A 19598-nucleotide genomic window follows, 5' to 3' on the forward strand; every position below is an offset into this window, starting at 1 on the left:
TCTCTGACTGGCTTATTTCACTTACCAAGATACTCTCAGATTTCTATAGTATCTTAATCCAAGGTTCCTTCTGGACACGTTATATGAGCACATGCCTTCAAGCCGTGTGCTTGTAGCTGTGCGGTGAAATAATATTTTACAATAGCGTTATGATTTTAAAGGCATGTTCTGTTGCACTGTTATCTGCCAGGGCTGACCAGCAGACCCTGAGCAACGAATGAATGATTACTCTGACACGTTTGCTGTGAAAGAGAGAGGGCTAAGGGACTGCCTGGCTAAAGGAATCAGACAGCCTTGATCATAAAGATTCCAGTAAACGCCCAAGGGTCTGCACGTGCACAGACTTGTTTGGAAAGGTCAAGGAACAGTTAGGAGCAGCCGCCTTCGGCCAAACTCCCCTAAGTCAGAATTCCGATAACCAGGGCGGGCCGCCTTCAGCCCAACCCTTTTTTTCCCCCGGAATTTTCCTCCTTACAAACTTTCCAACCAAGTCTCCTGTGCTCCCCCACAGTCATCTCATTTAATCTTCATGGCAGCCCCATGGGAAATGGCAGCCCCATGGGAAACGTGAGGAAATCTCTTTGCAGTGAGGAAATCAAAGCTTAGACAGGCTGGATGGTAAGTCCAAGATTTAGGTGCAAGACTCAACCCTGGCACGATCTCCTTTGAATGACACCTTCCTCCCATGTGATCAAAAGAAACAGAAAAAGCAAGATTCATTGGCTCCCCCAAGGTCACATAGCTTACAAGCGGCAAAGCTGGCTGACAACCAGTCTGCCTAACCCCAAACCCACCATCTTCTTACCACACATCACATTTCACTGCAAGTAACAGTGAATTCTGCCCCTGGTAGGTTGTTGAAGGTGAATGGCAAACAGGAGTTCTCTGCTCTGGAAAGAGCTGGTGGTCTTGAGGACACACACATTTGCCCTTCCTTCCCTGGACTCCCCGGCACAGGCTCTGTGCGGCCCTGCTGACATGATCTTCTCTCCTGCAGGCTGTGTGCTGGTGGTGTCTGTGATCAAACAGCTGGCTCAAGTCCACAACTCCACGGTCCAGGCCTCCATGGAGAGACTGTGCAGCTACCTGCCTGCGGCTGAGGGCCCCCTCTCTTTTCTCACTCGTGGGTCATCATGGTTAATTATGGGACGCCATGGTTCATCATGGGTCGTCATGGGCCATCATTAATGAGTTTACACCCTACACATGCCTGCGGAGAAGAAGCTGATTGTGTTATTTCTGTCTATTGATATTCTTATGGGGCTCATAGAAATGAAAACAAACACAAGAAAATCACTCCAGGAAGTTTTATCCTCTGACATTCTTTTCCCATCGTGGCAGAATAATGGTGGTCAATCACGGTCAAAATAATGAACAGTTCTCGGTAATGTTTGTTAATTTGACCACATACACATACCTGGATGCATGCGCAGACCTAACATGAAGCAGTAGGCTGAGAAGACAACTGATCTCAAAGTCCCAAAGGGGAAAGTAACCTGGGAACATTCCATCGATTTGAACTGGATCTCAATAAAATCCCTTACGCATCCTGCAAACGAAGGAGCTGATTGGTGGTTTAATCAAGTCACATATTTGTTTTTCAATCTCAGCAGAAAGAAAATATTCTTTTATCTCTTAAAGATACTGTTAGGTGAACAGTCACAATGTATAAACTTCCTTGACAGTCAAGTTTTCATTCATTTAATGTTAAGGAACTAATTCATCAGGGATGCCTACATTATTTTTCCTAAATAAAAGTAGTTAGACTGAAGGTGATTATATCCTTGATTTATGCAGCATGCGGTGCCAATCGCACCAAAGTGTTTTCAGAGAATCTCTTGCATGCAGTCACAATATGCATTCACAAGCTCAACTTTTAAAATTCAAAACTAAAGACTGGGAGAGGATACTATACCAACACACGTGTTAACCATGTCCCAGATTGGCCATTGCTAAGATGTTGACATACATCAGGTCTTTCTTTTGTTGAATTAGGATAACCTTGAAACACCCTTTGGTCTCCCCAGCCACCAGTTCCATCTGCCTACCTCTCTGGAGGGAGCCACACACATGAACTTAACGGGTCTTGTTCTTGTCAAGCCTTATGCTTTCACATTCTTTTGTATGAATCTATACCCAATGAATAGTATTGTTCTATCAGTAACTTTTTTAACTTTTTCTTGGTAAACCAAATGTAAAAAATTACACAAAATAAATGTATACTTGCACACATAGCTGAGGTCAAGAAGGAACAGATAGGTAGCCACTCTGGAATCCCCATTCACACACCCCATGCCATCATAAATCCCCCCTTCTCCCTAAAAGAATGATGTCCTGAATTTACTGTAATCATTTCCTTGCATTGCTGTATAGTGTTATCACCCAAGTGGGCATTCCCAGATACTGTCATCTTGACCAGTTTTAAAATTTTTGATGTGTCTTTCAAGTCTATTTTAATCTACTAGCTTCCTTCTCATCCCTCCCTTTTCCTTATAATTTAGCTGGAATATGCCTTGAAGAGTTTCCCATAGTCTGGATTTTGCTGATGGCACCCCTGCAGTATAATTGAGTGCGTTCCTCTGTGCTCTGTATTTCCTGAAAATTGGCAGCTGTGTCCAGAGACTTGATCAGACTCCAGTGTGATTTCTTGGGCGAGACTATAAGTGTGTGTGTTCTTTCATCGGGAGGCCAGCAGATGTGGTTTTCTTTTTTCTCTTTTTGTGATGTTAGCAGCTGTTGATGCTCAATGTCCAGACCTTTTAGTTCACAGGGGGTTGCAAAATGGTGCTATTTTAATCTCTCATTTATACATGTCATTTAGTAACTGAAGTCTATTAGAGACAATTCCCCTCCTCTTCAGAAATATTTTAAAGGCATGTTGCCCAGAGTCCCTGATGATACCATTCATACCAGGGAAGGAGGATAAATACTTAATTCTTTTGCTTTATTTGCCAGTTTTCAAACAATTCACTGCCTTTCTAGTATCATCCCAAAGTAGTCAATTGGCTTTCTTTAAAATGTCATTATAAACTCATGAATTTATACATATCTGATGAGTTTGAGTCTCTTTCACTTATTATCCTTTTGAAGCCCAAATTGTCCCAACTTTGACCAATGGGACCCTCTTTAGTTGGCTCCTGAGGCCTGTGACGTGGGCCTAGGTCACCTCACTAGCTGGTATGACAGGTGTCCCAGCCCTGCCCTGTACATTGCCAGCCGCAGGCTTGACATTAGTCATTTCCCTTAGAAGCCCTGGTTTCTTTAGGTGGAAAATATTTTAAGACCACAATCTGGGGCCTAGAAATGCTCATTGCTATTGAGTTAATCATTCTTCTCTTCGGTAGACACTGATAGAAATATACATAGATAAAATATGTAATTTTAAAATAATTTACATATTTCTGTTGCGTTCATACTGACACTTGGAATTCAAATTCAGGACTACAGAAAATTTTTCTTAATCTGTGCTCTACATGGCTGTAACCTGCTTCTTCCCGCACTCTGAGTCCAAATTCTCAAGGTCAAAGGGATTGATAGAATTAAAATATTCCATAATTATTCACTTACCTATCCCTCATTGCACACAGAACAGCCTCAGAATATCAATCCTCATACGACTACCATTAATATGTTTTATAATCATTGAGAGCAGTTAAAATTGTTTTCTGCCTATGCTTTTCCCATTTCTTATTTAATCATCACACTATGTTATCTGAGCATATAGCCATTCCATCCAATACCCATTCCCTTTCACCCTCATTTCTTATTAGTTTCATCAGCCGCTCTGTGATGGATGGTCACCATCAGCCCTTCTGAGGATGTCTGTCTAGTTGAGTTGTTGCCTCGAGCTCATGCCTCAGGAAGGGCTCATGGGAAATATTCCTTGGATCTCTTGCATGTTTGATAACAAGCTGTCTGTGCCCTTTATATTCTGGAAATAAAAATCCTTGGCACACAATTTTTTTCCCTAAGTATCTTAAATATGTTATTAAAAGGCATAATGATCATCTAATTTTCTCTTTCTTATAAGTCTATTTTTGCCTAGAAGTTCAAAGGATTGTTTTTCTTTCTTCTATAAAATCTAGCCTTCTGACCAGAATATGTCTTGGTGTTAGTTGTGCATTGATGTTTTGAGGCATGCAGTGTGCTCTCTCAATCGGGGGTTTCAAATACATTTCTTACAATCTCAGGAAAGTTGTGAGTATTTGTTCAGTTGCCTTATTTTGTTTTGTTTTTTTTTCTTCAGGGATTCCTATTATTCCTATTTTAAATCTTCTTTGCCTACCTTCGATATTCTGCCTATCTCTTGAATACTTTTTATCTCTTCATTTATTTTATATCACATTTTTCCTCCCTTTCACCTTTCCATTTCTCCTAAGACATCAGCATTGCCTTCCCATCTTCTGTTCATTCTAGTTCAGACTTCATTTATTTTATAATCTTGTACTCTTCCCTGAATTCTTTTTTTCCATGTCTGAATTTTTCTAATTCTCATTTCTGTTGTTCTTTCATGTCTATATCATTTTATTAATGCTTCTTAGCTCATTTTGGAATATTATGTTTTAATCCCTTTTTGGAATGACTTTCTGGCATGCTCTTGGTATCTGTGGGGATTTGGTTCTGTTCCTTATTCTTTTTTTTTTCTTATAATAACTTTGCATGGGTGTTGACCTAGATACATTTCTGTTGCTCATTTTTATATGAAATTAGTTTTCCAAAACTCTTAGAAAAAGAAGTGGTTTGGGGTAGCTTTTCTAAATGCACAGAACTGTTGCTTCCGCTGTGTGTGTGTGTGTGTGTGTGTGTGTGTGTGTGTGTAGCAGGGAGGGGGGGAGAGACAGCTTGCTTTCTGAGATTTCCTGACTCGGTTCCCCTGCCCACTTTTTTCTGGTTTTCTCTTTACATGGCTTCTGTCCTGCTCAGTGCTGGCTCCAGGCCCAGCAGCTCCTTCTCGCTGTGCCTCTGTCCTGCAGAGGGCTCCGTTGGGTCAGGTTCTTGACTGTAGGTGCCCGACCCCTCCCGCTCTTCAGTGCTTCCTGCCCGGAGCCTCTGCGCACCTGGGCTGCAGCGGGCACAGCCCCCCCAGGCCCACCACACCTCCCAGCCCACACCTCTGGGTTATTCGGGGATTCTCCTGTTCTTGGGTTTATCTGACATCCCATTGCTTCCCTCTACTTTCTCCCACATAGACGTTCATATTCCACAAGGCATGTGGCTCTGTATGGGTTACCTTGTCTAATTGTATGTCAGGGTACTTGGAGATACCTAGTTTTGTTGTAACTATTATCTATCGTTTTTGGTTTTCCTATCCAGTTCCCCTCTCTCTCTCTCTCTCTCATCATACCGCAACAGCCTCTGAAATTTCCTATTATGAGTCAGAAGGAGCCAAGATGGTGCCCTGAATATCACCAATCTTGGTTTGAGTTGTTTTATGTCAGAGAGAGAGAGAGAAATTGTTCGAGATTCAAAGAAATTCCAAATCTGCTGCCCCAACCATCATCTTTCCAGAATCCTCCCTCGTGGGGGCTTTAAATTTACGTCAGTGCCCACTGTGCTTGCCGCTCTGCAGCTTCTCTTTTCCACAGGATGTTTGAGAGCTTCACACATTAAGACGCACAGCGCTAGGTCACGCCTCCTAATCTCCCTATAGTTCTTCTCCATATCAATGGCCTCGATCTTACTTATCCACCCTCCTATTATCAGACATTCACAACCTCTTAGAAACCTTCCTTTATATTCCCACATCTGTGAATGAAAGAACACAACACTCACACTAACACGAATGCACACTTACACTCACACACACACACTCACACACACACACACACATGCACACTCAGACACATACACGCACTCTCACACATACATACACACTCATACACACGCACATACACACACGCACTCACACACATGCACACTCACACACACATATACATACACACACTCTCATACACACATACATGTGCACACACATACACACACTCACACACATACACACACGCATGCACACACATTTCTAGTTTCACCAGAAAGAAAGCGAATTTTCTCTGCCTCCCAGGCAGTCCTGCAAGTTTATCAGAGAACAGCCTAATGTCGGTTTTAAATCAGTCTGCTCTTGGCCAAGCTCTCTCTCCATTAGCAACACCTGAAATGTGCTTTCAGTGTGCTTTCCCCGGGATTCTGACTGTCACATAAAGCTCCCAACTCCCAGCATGGCGCACACTGAGACTGCACGCCCCCCCCCCCCCTGCAGACGGGGAGACGGCAGCCCCGCGAGGGAGCAGCTGACTAAGGGCAGGAGCCTGAGTGGGTGCGGACTGGGGCCTGAGGTCTGATGGGCAGAGCTTCTGGTTGCCCTTCACTGCAGCGCCCAGGGAGGAGCACCTGGGAAGAGCATGTGTTGTTTTTTAAAAATATGTTTTTACTGATTTCAGAGAGGAAGGGTGGGGAGAGGGATAGAAGCATCAATGATGAAAGAGAAACATCAGTTGGCTGCCTCCTGCACACCCCCTACTGGGGGTTGAGCCCACAATCAGCCATGTGCCCTGACCTGGAATTGAACCATGACCTCTTGGTTCCTGGGTTGAGACTCAACCACTGAGCCACACTGGCCAGGCACATATGTCCTTTTTAAGCAGTTGTACTGAGAGTCACATACTTGACACTTTGCCCCCTTAAAGTGTATAATTCGATGGTTTTATTCACAGAATGGAGCCTCCATCAGCACAGTCCACTTTAGAATATTTTCCTTGGACCCTCAAGGGACCTGCTCCCCTTCTCTATACCCCCCAAACTTGCAACCTCCCTACTCCCTGAGCAACCACTAACCTACTTTCTGTCTCTGAATTTGCCTATTCTGGGCTTTCCTTCACCATGGTGCAGTCGGAGACTGAAGTATAAAAGGAATTATACTAGTACCATACGGGGTCTTTTGAACTGCTTCCTGCATTCAGCATGAGGTTTTCGTGGTCATCTGTGTAGTGTGTGTCAGAACGTCATTGCTCTGTATGCTGAGTAATATTCCATTGTCTGGACTGAGCCCATTTCGTCCATCCAGTCATTAGTTAATGGATATTTGGGTTGACTTGTTTCCACTTCTTGGCTATTTTGAATCATGCTGCTCTGATTGTCCCTGTACATGTTTTTATGTGGATGTGTGCGCTTTTTATTCTCTTGAGTATATACCTAGAATTGTTGGGCCCTAGGGTAACCCTATGTTGAGCCATTTGAGGCACTTCCGGACTGTTTACCAACGTGGCTGCCCCATTTTCCATCCTCTGCCCCTCCCAGCAGTGTATGAGGGTTTGGTTTCTCCACATCCTCCGTGCATGTTATTAGTTGTCATTCTTATTATAGCATCGCCAAGTGGGCGTGAAGTGGTATCTCCTTGTGGTTTTGAGTTGCATTTTCTTAATAGCTACGGATGTTGAGCATCTTTTCATGTGCTTCTTGGCCATTTGCATATCTTCTTTGGAGAAATGTCTATTCAGATGCTTTTTTAAAAGAGTTGGTACAATTCACCAGTGAAGCCATCTGGTCCTGGCTTATTTATGGAAACTCTAGATAACTAATTCAGTCTCCTGTTATATGTCTACGCAGATTGTCTGTTTATTCTTGACTCCATTTGGGCAGTTGGTCTTTCTAGGAGTTCTTCCATTTCATCTAAGTGATCTATTATGCTGTCAGGCAGATGTTCATAGTATTCCCTCATCGTTTTTTATTATTTTTATTTCTGTAAGGTTAAAAGTAATGTGGGGAAGTTTCAAGTTCCTACCTCAAAAGCACACTGTGGCCTGGCCAATGTGGCTCAGTGGTTGAGCATCAACCCATAACCAGGAAGTCAGGGTTTGATTCCTGGTCAGGGCACATGTCTGGGTTGCGAACTCGATCCCCGGTGTGGGGCCTGCGGGAGGCAGCCAACCACTGATTCTCTCTCAGCATGGATGTTTCTATCCCTCTCTCCCTCTCTCTGAAATCAATAAAAATATATTTTTTAAAAAGCACACTAGTGTGTTTGAAGTCTTATACCTTATTGTAAAAAAGAAGAAGTTCTATGACTGTATCTAATTTAACATACAATGTTGACGTTCTTTACCACTGAGTAAAAATGAAGAACCAGAGAAAGTTCCCTGAATTGATCGTGTGTTTTCACTCTCCTACCGGCCAAGCAAGGCCAGCCCAGCTGAGATGAGCGGGACCAGATCAGTTCTCCTCCGGGAGGGTTCCCACCCTTTCCCAGGACAGCCCGTCTGTCCCTGACTGTGCCGAGGGCCTCCATGGGATTTCCAGGTTCCACAAGAGCCCACAAACGGGAGAACAGGACCAGGGGGCTAACACATCTCACTGTGCAGGCGGATCAACCCACAAAGCACTCCTGTGCTCTCAGAACAGGGGAGGAGGCGGGAGAGAAGACTGCCTTGGTGTGTGTGTGTGTGTGTGTGTGTGTGTGTGTGTGTGTGTGTGTTCTCTGGTGCAGGTGGCAGGGCAGGGGCACCTCTGACAGTTGGTGTCCTTTTATCTCGGAAATACCAGCCGCAAAAACTAAATAGCCAAGGCAAGGTCTTTTTCCCCCAAACGAACACCAGGGAAGAATATTTTTAACAAAGCAGTGTCTCAGATTTCGTACTTTAAAGCGAGCCCTGTTTCTTTCAACTTCAGCAAACGGGATCACCCCCATTCAGATGTTCGCTGCTATAAAAATGAAATAAAAGCTCAGAATTTAACTGCATTCTAAAAATAAGCAAGTGCTCTTTAGCATGTACAGTAAGCACACTGGCATGCCCATGAACCTGAGATGGAAATGATATTTTAATGGCTACATTAACGGTAACATTCCGCCAACCCTTACAATTAATGACTTGCATTAATGATTAGTTAATCACTCAGCTTAGTTCCTAGGAAAGATGATCATTATCAACTCATGTGTTATATTCATCATCATAATAAATATTCCCTTTCCCCTCTTTGTTTTTCTTAGAAAAACTGTTCTTAAAAGCCACCTGCTACCTAGTGGTTCGCACGTTCGGACCAGATATCATAAAACTGTGAGTATGCCGGCACGTTGATCCCATTTCTCTCTGGACAGGGGGGAGCAGAATCACTGGGAGGAGCAAGGCCTGGAGCTGCAGTCTTTCAGTTCTTGCCAATAGTGAGTGGGTGAGCCAGATGGGCACAGGGGTGGGAGAGAGGACAGACAGACCCTGTACCAGGCACTGCAGGTGGGGGCTGTGTAAGTCCCCATCTTCCACAACTACAAGTGCACACGGGTGTTAGGAAAGAATAGGCCCAGCAAGACACCAACAGAGGGTCACTCCCAATAGGTGGTGGGAAGGGGAGGAAATGGTTTTGAGATGATTCAAGGTCATGAGATGACTAATTCTCCATGTATGGCGGGGGGGGGGGCACTTTGAAGAAGACGATGCAATAAATGATTCCCCCTTGTGTGTCATACTTGTTAGAAACCCCATTTTTCATTTTTCTTCTAAAAAATTTAGTAGTTGAGGCCTCTCCTGATCTCTGAGAGCTCCTAGGTTCGGAATACAAAATGTCATGATTTAGTGGGAAGTATAAATAGATACCAGGAAGGGAGGTAAGACAAACGGAAGACCGGGATCAGGTTTGCTGTGACAACCTGTGTCACATGGAGGTCAAGACCAGGCCTAGGAGGACCCAGCATGAGGTCACTGGCTGGGATTGGCTGCTCTTAGAAGGAGCCCTCCCTGCATGACCCAAGTTCTTGGGGGAATAAACCTGAACACTCAGGCGTCCCACTTCCTAACAACATCCTGTGACTCGCCTGTGGGTAGGACATGTAATTGCTGGATAATAGTCCATTAATCTCTGAGAATTGACTGGTGTGAAATAATGAAGAGGCATGATGCCCTCTGGGTTGGGAACCACATTTAATATCGGAACCTGAAATTCAGGTAAAACTAAATCATGAGGTTGTCAGTGTCAGGGCCCACCTCACCCCAGAACTGCAGCTGGTTGATTAAAATGAGCTGTCAGAGGAGCGCACCATGAGAGGAGAAACTCCCCTCAGCAAGCAACTAATATGGGTACCGGGGAAAAAACAACAACTATCTTCTAGAATCTATACCTGTCCTTCCAAGATTAGCCTTTGAATAGTACCAAGCTGTTTCTGGTTTCTTTGTTTTTGTGGCTTTGGTGTGGTGTGGTTTGGGTTGGGCTTGAATGAATAATTTACTTGGAAAAGTTACTCAGAGTCCACGCTTTCCTGTCCCTTCATTTGAAGCAGCACATGGTGCTCATTCTTCTTGGTAAGAAGAGGTAGAAAATGGCTATGGAAGGTTTGTTTTAGTCCCTTCAAACCTAGACATAAACCGAAATATTTGAAGAATACAATTCTTACCCCATCCCCAGGGGGAAAAGTCAACCTGGCTGTATTTTCTTCCATAAAGTAAAGAAATATTTACATGTAAGGGAAGCGATGATTTGGATTATGCCTAAGAAAATAATTTTAGGAGTTTAAGGCTATATCATAAATGATTTTTTTTGGCTATAATCCCTAGGAAACTTTAAAATAGCGTTTCCATCAAATTACACCCCCTGTCCATCTTTCCTTTCCCAATTTTATTTGTGGCTTCTGCCTAAAAGAATATCATGCTCTGGTGAAGCTGTCACACAGCTCAGGGCTGCTCACACCCCCTCCCCGCCCCCAGGACCTCATTCTAAATTGAGGTGAGAGCAGCGGGGAGGGGGCAGGAAATCGTTGTGAGCCAGCACACCCAGGACAGACTCCAGGCCATGCTGCCCTGCGTGGAGGCCCATAGAATCCATTCTGGGATTTTGCTTTCTTTGAAGTCGATTCTGCTTTCTAATGCCTGAGAGATCTTAATCGTCTTTGTTTGGCCCATTTCCCTGCAGGCTCAGTGCTGATATGAATGCTGATGTCGTGTGTCACACACTGGAGTTCTGTCACCAGGGCCCGGGCCAGGAACTGTGTCATCTCTACCCACTTCCCAAGGTGAGTGAGTGGCTTTCACTCAGATGTCAGGTGGCAGTGACATGCATGCCCTTTGGATGTGTAAAGGCAAACTCAGCTGTACTCACTCCGCGACTTGGGGACAGAAAGAGGCAAGATGACATTTTCAATTACGTGTGAAAGAATATTCTCAAGTTCCAAAAAAGTGTCTTTCCTGTTGAGCTATTATGCGGGGCTGGCAGTTGGTAGGAAATCAGACCAGCTGAGGACAGAAGAGGTTTAAATCCCTCTCTTGATATGTACTTGCTTAAATATCAAGCAAGTCACTTTTAGAAGGTGACCAACTCACCCCAATTTGCCCAGGTCTTTCCTGGTACAAGCAATGCAATTCCCACAACTGGGGAAATGTGGGCAATTGGTCACCCTAGTCTGACCTTCATTGTTCTCCCCCATCAAATGGGTGTAAAATACCCCAAATCCCTCCTTCAAGATTAATTATGGGAAGTAGGTGAGCTAAGACATTTAAAATGCTTAGCACAATGCCTACCACATTTTTTAAAAAGTGTTAATAAAAATGGTGGCTACTATAATTATTATCAATATCATTATTATTCAGAGATAGTTGTTTGCAATACCCTGTGTGTATTACATGAGGCTGGATAGTCTGTAATTAGAATGCAGGCTGCGGAAGGCTGCAGTGTTGACACAATGCCCTTCCCAGACTCTGAGTGACAGTATGATATTAAATCCAGTTAGGCCTCACACTAGTGACTTTCAGAAGCTTCCTGTAAAAATAAAAGACAAAATGAAATTCTATGCCTCCTTTCCCAGAATTGTAGCTTTTCCGTATACAACCCAGCAGGCTGCTGTTCTATTTGCAATGCCCTTTTTATTCTTGGAATGAAGTCTATTTATCACCCTGGGGCCTAACCAATGAACATGATTTTGCTGACTGACAATTGTAAGTAATGAAGAAAGAGATACAGATGCCTGGGGTGTGTGCATGCATGTCATGCTTCCTCAGTCATTGGCTACAGTGCCCGTTCAGTGTCCCCTAATTCCACCCGAGAAACTGTGGGCTCCGCTGGTTTCTAGAAGAGATAGTTCATTTTAATTAAAAAAAAACACAACTTTTCATGTGTCTAAGTAGCATGTGAGGACTGATAGCAATGCTTGCGTTTTGATAACATTGGAAACATGTGTGCACCAAGGCAAGTGGCATGGTGTCTGTGATTTCCTTAAAGAACATCGTGTTGTGTATACATCACACCCACAGCTATACACAGTCACAAAATGTTCAACTTTTTAAAAAATGTATTTTTATACTCTATGCCGTTTATACTCGAAATCTTGTTTTCATGGCACACAAACTACACCTACACAGCAGGTGTGCACTAGTAGCTAGAGTTACCTGCTAGGAAAGGTGGGTAAAATCGTAGGTGGAAATCGCCCCCAGCCTGCCCGAAGCCTTCCTCATGACCCTCCCAGTCAAAACCCATCCCTGTGTAGCCATTACTCTGTAATCTGTCACCCCAGGCGAGTGCATTAGGCACAGTTCCATCTTGAACTTCACACAGAGGAGTGCTTTTAGACACAGTTCCATCTTGAACGTCACATAAATGGAATCACACAGTTTGTTGTCCTTGGTGTCTGGCTTCTGTTGTCTGTGAGATTCATCTGTGTTTTGCATGTAACAGTCTTGATGCAGGAAGTATTCACACCATCATCTCTTTTTTTGGGAGGTGTGAACTATATATTAAATTGACATTTTCTAATTAAATGGATTGGGGTGACATTGGTTAATAAGATCATGTAGGTTTCAAGTGTACGTTTCTATGACACATGGTCTGAATTCCTCACTGTGTGCCCACCACCCAAAGTCAATGTCAACTGCGGCGAGGGGCCTGCTGCCTCGGGAGAGCAGCCCAGCCTTTGGAAGGGTTTCCCCCCATGAACCCATCTCTGCAGGAGCCAGAAGCAGCCAACACTGAGTGGGCGGGAGCTGTGCGCGCACAGGGAATCCACGTTTCCTTGATCCAGGGCCCAGGAAGCTGCGGGCATAGGTTTGGGAAGGAGTGAGTTTGTGTGTGACAAAGTGGCACAGGACCAATTCTTGTTCAACTGAGAAATCAACAAGCTGACATCAGGAATTTCTCAAACATAGTTTGCAGTTGAGGCTGAAGGTCTTGACCCAGGTCCCAGACCCGCTGAGTAAACCTGAACTCAGCCCGGGCTCTGGACATGAGCCCTCCAGCTCTGCCCATCAGCGCGGGGCCTGGGGGGATTGCGCCACATGTTCAAGTGGCTGTTCTGTGTCAGAGGGAAGTGAAGGCAGTGTGGGTGTTAGTGTTAATGAACTATTCTGAAGAACTGAATCTCCAAGAATCTTGCACACGTGCCCCCACTTTCTCATTACCAGTTAGACCAGAGGTATTCACTCCCTCGTCCATTATACTCAGGCATGTTTCTTCAGCATGCACAAATTCTCTCTTTTAACTATCACAAGTATGCAAGACAGACATGGTCCCCCACCTCATAGATAAGTCTACTGAGCCCCGGAGAATTGCAAGGCTCACCTGATATACATTTACCAAGTTCTTATTATATGACTAGAGGCCTGGTGCATGAAATTCATGCACGGGGGCAGGGGGTTCCCTCAGCCCGGCCTGCACCTTCTCCAATCTGGGACCCCTCAAAGGATGTCCTACTGCCGGTTTACAGGGATCGGGCCTAAACCGGCAGTCGGACATCCCTCTCACAATCCAGGATCACTGGCTCCTAACTGCTCATCTGCCTGCCTGCCTGGTTGCCCCCAACTGCTCCCCCCACTGGCCTGGTTGCCCCCAACTGCCCCCCCTGCCGGCCTGGTTGCCCCACGCAGTCTGCTATTCAGTCGTTTGATCATCCCTCACTAACCCCCCTGCCGGCCTTGTTGCTCAAGGCAGCCTTCTGGTCATTACTGTTACTGTGATAGTGTCCCAGACAATTTGCATATTCCTCTATTATTAGATACATAGGTACACACTAGAGGCCGGGAAATAGAAGACAGTGACAACTGCAATTTGGGTGGTTACGTGTTAGGAACTCAGTTCCTTCATACTTCTTCACTATGCCAACTGTCAGGTCTGAGACCCTCTGCCAGGGGTTGGACCTTCTTGAACACCGGGTGATAGAGAAGCATGAGAAGTTGTGGGTGTATAAGAGAATCTTTATTATAGGAGCCAGTGGCCAAGTAGCCATCTATATATATATAAAAGCCTAATATGCCAAGTGTCCCCTCAGGAGTTCGACCAACCAGGAGTTCGATCGCTTGCTATGACATGTGCTGACCATCAGGGGGCGGTGCAGAATGAAGGGAGGCCCTGGCCGGCAGCCAGCAGCCGCTAGTGATCCTACCAGTGCACGAATTTCATGCACTGGGCCTCTAGTTACTAATAAGGAGCCACTATACAAAACAGTTCTTCAAAGCAAAGTCCCATACAGCAGGTAGCCGCACACCAGCTAGGTAACAATACATCTTTCCTACATAGTAGCAGGAGCCTCTGTACCCACAGCCATTATCTGAGCAGCCTGCCTTATGTAGGAGCTAGTTATATAGAAGCCATCCTCAGAGCCACAGCCTCACCAAGCAGCCTCATGCTGGTCAGTGATGCATCTACCCTATTAGTGCAGCCCCATACTGGCTATTCAGTAACAACTTTATACAAACTCAGACAAAAGAGGCTTTATGCCAAATACTGACCTCAGTCTTTTGGGTTATAGAAGGGCACGCTTGCATAGTGCATAGATTGCTTCGTCCCTGCATCTGCATATAGCATCTTAGCCTTGAACATTCTGATTAAGATTCCCATGCTCAGAGTGGCCTTGAGCATCTGGTGTACTCTGAATAGGGTCCCCACACTATGACATACCCAGACTAACTACCTGTCATCTAAAATCCTCCCACACAACTGTAAGATTACCCCATTATCCCAATTTTACAGATGAAAAAGCAAAGTTCAAGCAAATTGCTGGTTGTGAAGTTGTTGGGTTTTTAAAGTTTCTCTTTAACCACCTCGGGACATTGTGAGCAATGAGATAAATGACAAGGGAATGTAGCCTTTTAGATGCAGCAAAGTCAGCTTAAAATGGAACAGAATAGAGTACCTAAAAGTGAACTCCAATGCATTTGAGATTTGTGTTTTTTATTTAAAAACTAGAGGCTTGGTGCAAGAATTCCTGCACAGGTAGGGTCCCTAGACCTGGATGGCGATCAAGGCCAATCTATGGGGTGACCAGTGGGGTGATTGGGGCCTCCGCTCGCACCCACTTTGGCTGGCCTGGTGCTGCCTGCTTGCCGCCCCACCCCCGCCACCACTGCCAGTCGGGGCCTGCGGGCTAGGGGCAGCTCCTGCATTGAACATCTGCCCCCTGGTGGTCAGTGCATGTCATAGCGACCAGTTGATCCGCCAGTCATTCTGCTGTTCAGTCAATTTGCATATTGGGGTTTTATATAGATAGATAGAGTTTCAAAGCAGCGGTAAAACCTTGGCTTATTTGATAAATGATGGAACAAAATACTAGTTATTTGAACATGAAACTTAAGCTAGATAAACCCTAAATGAATGAAAGGTTGACTCAATCATAAAGAATGAAAGGCATCTGACTAGTAAACACCTGCCATACCCAAAGTCAAAAGACAAATGGCAGCTCCGGCCGGGTGGCTCGGGTGGTCGGATATGTATAAACCTGTGGACACAGCTCTCTTCCCTTTGCTTGGACTCCTATTGGGCTCATGCTTGGCTGAGGCCAAACCCTAGCAGGGCACCCCCTTTGCCTATGGAACAGGTGGCAATGTGTGCTGGGGCCTGTTCTGCTATCACCTATGCTTCTCAGAGCCCAGGACCGAGCACCATGCCCTCAAGAGCCGTCGTCATCGAGCCCTTGCCCTTGCCTGGAGACCTCAGGCTGGCTCTGATTTGGAGAAACACTGAAGTCATTCTAGAGCAGTGGTTCTCAACCTTTCTAATGCCGCCACCCTTTAATTCAGTTCCTCATGTTGTGGTGACCCCAAATTTCATTGTTACAAATTGAACATAATTAAAGCATAGTGATTCATCACAAAAACAATATGTAATTATATATGTGTTTTCCGATGGTCTTAGGCGACCCCTGTGAAAGGGTCGTTCGACCCCCCAAAGGGGTCGCGACCCACAGGTTGAGAACCGCTGTTCTAGACTAAAGGACTTTGCCAGCCACCAGGGCAGATGCTGCTGTGCTCTCTGATGGTCAAGCAGAGGGCTGGCCGGTCCCCTCTTAGACTGCCAGGGCCCCATGCCATGTCATCCTTGGGATTTTCCAAGTTCTCAAGCAGAGAAATCCAATCTACGTCTCCATGGCTCTCTGGACTACAAGCCCCCAGGCTGAGCGCTTGTATCTCCATGAGCCTCTGTGATAACATCCTGGGCCATCCATTCATGAGCGTTAAATAGACTCCAAAGGGGTTTGAGGCTGGGAGAAGGGTGCACTATCATCAAAGGGAGAGAGGAATGAGAAGCTGAAGAGATTTGACCATCACAGATCTCACGGTTGATGGGGAGTCTGCTTATGGCCTGACTGAGTGGTAAGCATCATTATGGCTTCCAGCCCTCAGGGTTTTCTATCCCGCTCCCAGTCTCTTCCCAAACTTTCTCTTCAGCCTCTGATGGCAGTTGCACCCTCCATTCTAAAGATTTAACTGTAAAGAAGGTGAAAGCATGACCCTCACACTTTAGAAATGAGTGCTTAGACACGAGATTGGCAGCAGTGAAAGGTTACCAAGGCAAGATAATTATCTTCATTTTCACTCAAGTACCATTTGCCCCCTTTGCCTGCCATTAAGACAGGCAAACTAATTAGCTTTCCCAAGTGCCGTGGAGTACTTTCCTCCTTTTTCTTCTGGGGAGAAAAGACCACCCCTTTATCTAGACTCCCCTCTGCGTGTTGGTATCAGCGCACTTGCACCGCGGGAGAGGGTGGAGCCCTGGTCGGCCAGGTCAAGACCAGCCTGCCCTTGGCATTTCAGCCAGGACCACGGAGGCAGCGGCCAAACCCAGCACACAGGGGGCCAGAGGCATGTGGTGCAGCCCTTGTCACTTTATGTCACTTGTCTCTCATCCCTCACTGCACACTGATCCCCCGGAGGACTGAACTGAGTTACAGACACCCCGTCCTCTCAAGGGGATCCCAGTGCTCACTCCTCGGAAGAGGCTGCCAAGCCCCCTCAGCTTCATCTCACTTCTGTTTCCTGCACGTGTTCCCGTTTCGTCTGTCTGCCCGCCCACTGGAGACTCTGGGAGGGCAGGTGTGTGCTCACCCCCCCTCCAGGGCCCTCCCCGAATGCTGTGGCATTTGTGGGTTCTGTGGGTTCTGTGGGAAGCACTATTGCTGAATTTTTGCTCCTTATTGAAAATGTAGAAAACGCAGAAAGGAACCAACAGGAAAGAGCTATCCCCCACAATTATCGGGGCCTATTTCTTTGCAGGGTTTCCTCTGTGTCTATAAACGCTGGTGGCCTGTTTCCCGTGCTTGATAGAATGTCGTCAATGTCTCTCTCACTGTTTATTTCCCTTTGTATTGAGCACCTGCCATGTAGCGAGGACCATGTGAGGCCCCGTGGGCCCTGAGCTGGGCCTTGGATGCAAAGGGGTGTTCCGAGCAGAGAGGCAGGGGCCCCGCCTTCACGGTTCATATTGAGGAGGATGAGCGTTAGGCTCACAAGGGCCGCCGGAAAGGGCCCGTCACAGAAATCTGCACCTGGATCCAATGTCTGATCATGACGCTGCCCGAGCGGCTGAGGGAGAGCCGGGTGGGGAGCACAGAGGCTTTCCAACCTGTGAGAAGTACCGAGTGGCAGTTACAAAGCAGTCCCGGGAGTATAATCAGTAACATCGCAATAACTGCGGGTGGTGCCAGGTGGGCACTGGAAATGCCAGGGGGATCACTGTGTAAAGTTTTTTCTTGTCTGACCACTTTGCTGTACCCCTGAAACCAATACAAAATAATACTGAATGTCAACTGTCATTGAAAAGACATTTTCAAAAGCATATCCGTTATTGAGCAGGGGATTATGAGGGCAGGCCCGGGCTGGGGGCTGAATGAGCGATGCCCTGTAACCTCACAGCACTCTTGGAGGCAGGTCGCTGTAATCCCCCGGTTACACGTGATAAAAATGGAGCTTTCTCTCCCGCTCAGGAATTCTGTAAATTCTGAAGGGCTCTGAGCAGAACTTGCTCAAGGACACACAGCCAGTGAGCAGCGGAGCTGGGGCTCGAACCCACCACCCAGGCTCCATTAGGGCCATACCAGGGGCAAACCGAGGAGGAACGGGGCGGGGCCAGGACACACGGGGGCACAAAGGCTCTGGGAAGCAGTGCTGGGGGCAAATACTCTCCATCCCCCCAACCCTACAGGTTACTTTTCTCCCAACTCTCCCCAAATCATAGACATGGAATCCCATAGCAACCGTCACTGGATTAATCAGCTCACTTGATACTTGCCGTGTAAACTCGAGATGTGCTCACATCCCCAGAAATGGTTGAAAGGCTCAGGGAGGTGAAGGAGGTGTAGAGCAAGCATGTCAAACTCAAAGGCTAACACAGGCTAAATAAACAAGGTTTCAAGCGCTTATGTGGGCCGCAAAAAAACAAAAGCTTCAATTTTCATAGAAACAGGTTTATTTCGATAGAGACATGCTGAATACAAAGGGCTGAAATAAATGAGTTATCGTTTATTAGTGTTTGTTGTTGGCTATGGGACAGGCACTGGGGTTGGCGGGGGCCGCCCCGCACTGGGGCTTTCAGACACAAGGGCACCTGGGTCCTTGGGGAGATTGAAAGCCCCCCGGGCAGGAGCCTCTCAGACTGAGTCTCCGCCAGACACCGACTCTGTGACCTTCAGCCAGTTCCTTAGCTTCCCTGCGTCTCCATTTCCTCGTCCACGGAAAGGTCAGCTCCCTCGGAGCTGGTGGGAAGATTAAACAAGGACATGTTTGCAGAGGACTCCGCATGGCGTCCACACAGAGGTCGTCCCCTCCTCAAGATCGTTACCACCATGAACTCGCCTCCGTGTGAATCGCTTTATCACAAATTTATGGACTCATCTCTGTTTCCAACTCACAGACTTGAAAACGTCCTAACTTTAGAAAAGACGTAGGAAAAAGAGATAAGACGCAAGGGGTAATGTGGTCTAACCTTGTTTTTCTAGGAGGCGTGGAAAGTCACCCTGGAGAAGGCAAGACAGATCGTTAAGAAGCCCCCAACTCTGGTAAGTGGTCCGTGGGGAGAATGCCAGCCCCTCCCGGCACGCTGACCTCCCCCTGGCCCTGCTCTCACCCCGCAGGCCAGCGGCTGCTCTGGGTACCAGCCCACAAGGCACCCTGGTTGACTTGGGATTGAAGTGGGAATAGGCACCCGCTCCCAACCTCAGCACCACTCACATTTGGGGCAGATTAGCCCTTGGTCCTGGGGCTGTCCTGTGCACTGTAGGATGTTGGCTGCATCCCTGTCCTCCACCCACTACTTGGCAGCATCATTATCCACCCCTCCCCAGTCCTGACGACCAAAAATGTCTCCTGATGTTCCCAAGTGTCCTCTGAGCGCCCTTGAGACCTGCTACTCTGCAGTAGACCATTTTG

General features: G+C 46.4%; 1 protein-coding gene across 1 annotated transcript in view; it reads left to right on the top strand.

Annotated features, from left to right (window-relative positions):
* AOAH (acyloxyacyl hydrolase) overlaps positions 1-19598 on the top strand; it is a 98069-nt gene that overhangs the window by 12531 nt on the left and 65940 nt on the right. The window contains exons 2-5 of the mRNA XM_023751032.1: positions 998-1091; positions 8976-9044; positions 10888-10987; positions 19169-19228. Of these exons, the coding sequence (XP_023606800.1) occupies positions 998-1091; positions 8976-9044; positions 10888-10987; positions 19169-19228 (323 nt within the window). The remainder of the gene's footprint in view (positions 1-997; positions 1092-8975; positions 9045-10887; positions 10988-19168; positions 19229-19598) is intronic.

The sequence above is a fragment of the Myotis lucifugus genome, unplaced genomic scaffold (genome assembly GCF_000147115.1).
Source record: "Myotis lucifugus unplaced genomic scaffold, Myoluc2.0 scaffold_18, whole genome shotgun sequence".
NCBI classification, from domain to species: Eukaryota; Metazoa; Chordata; class Mammalia; order Chiroptera; family Vespertilionidae; genus Myotis; species Myotis lucifugus.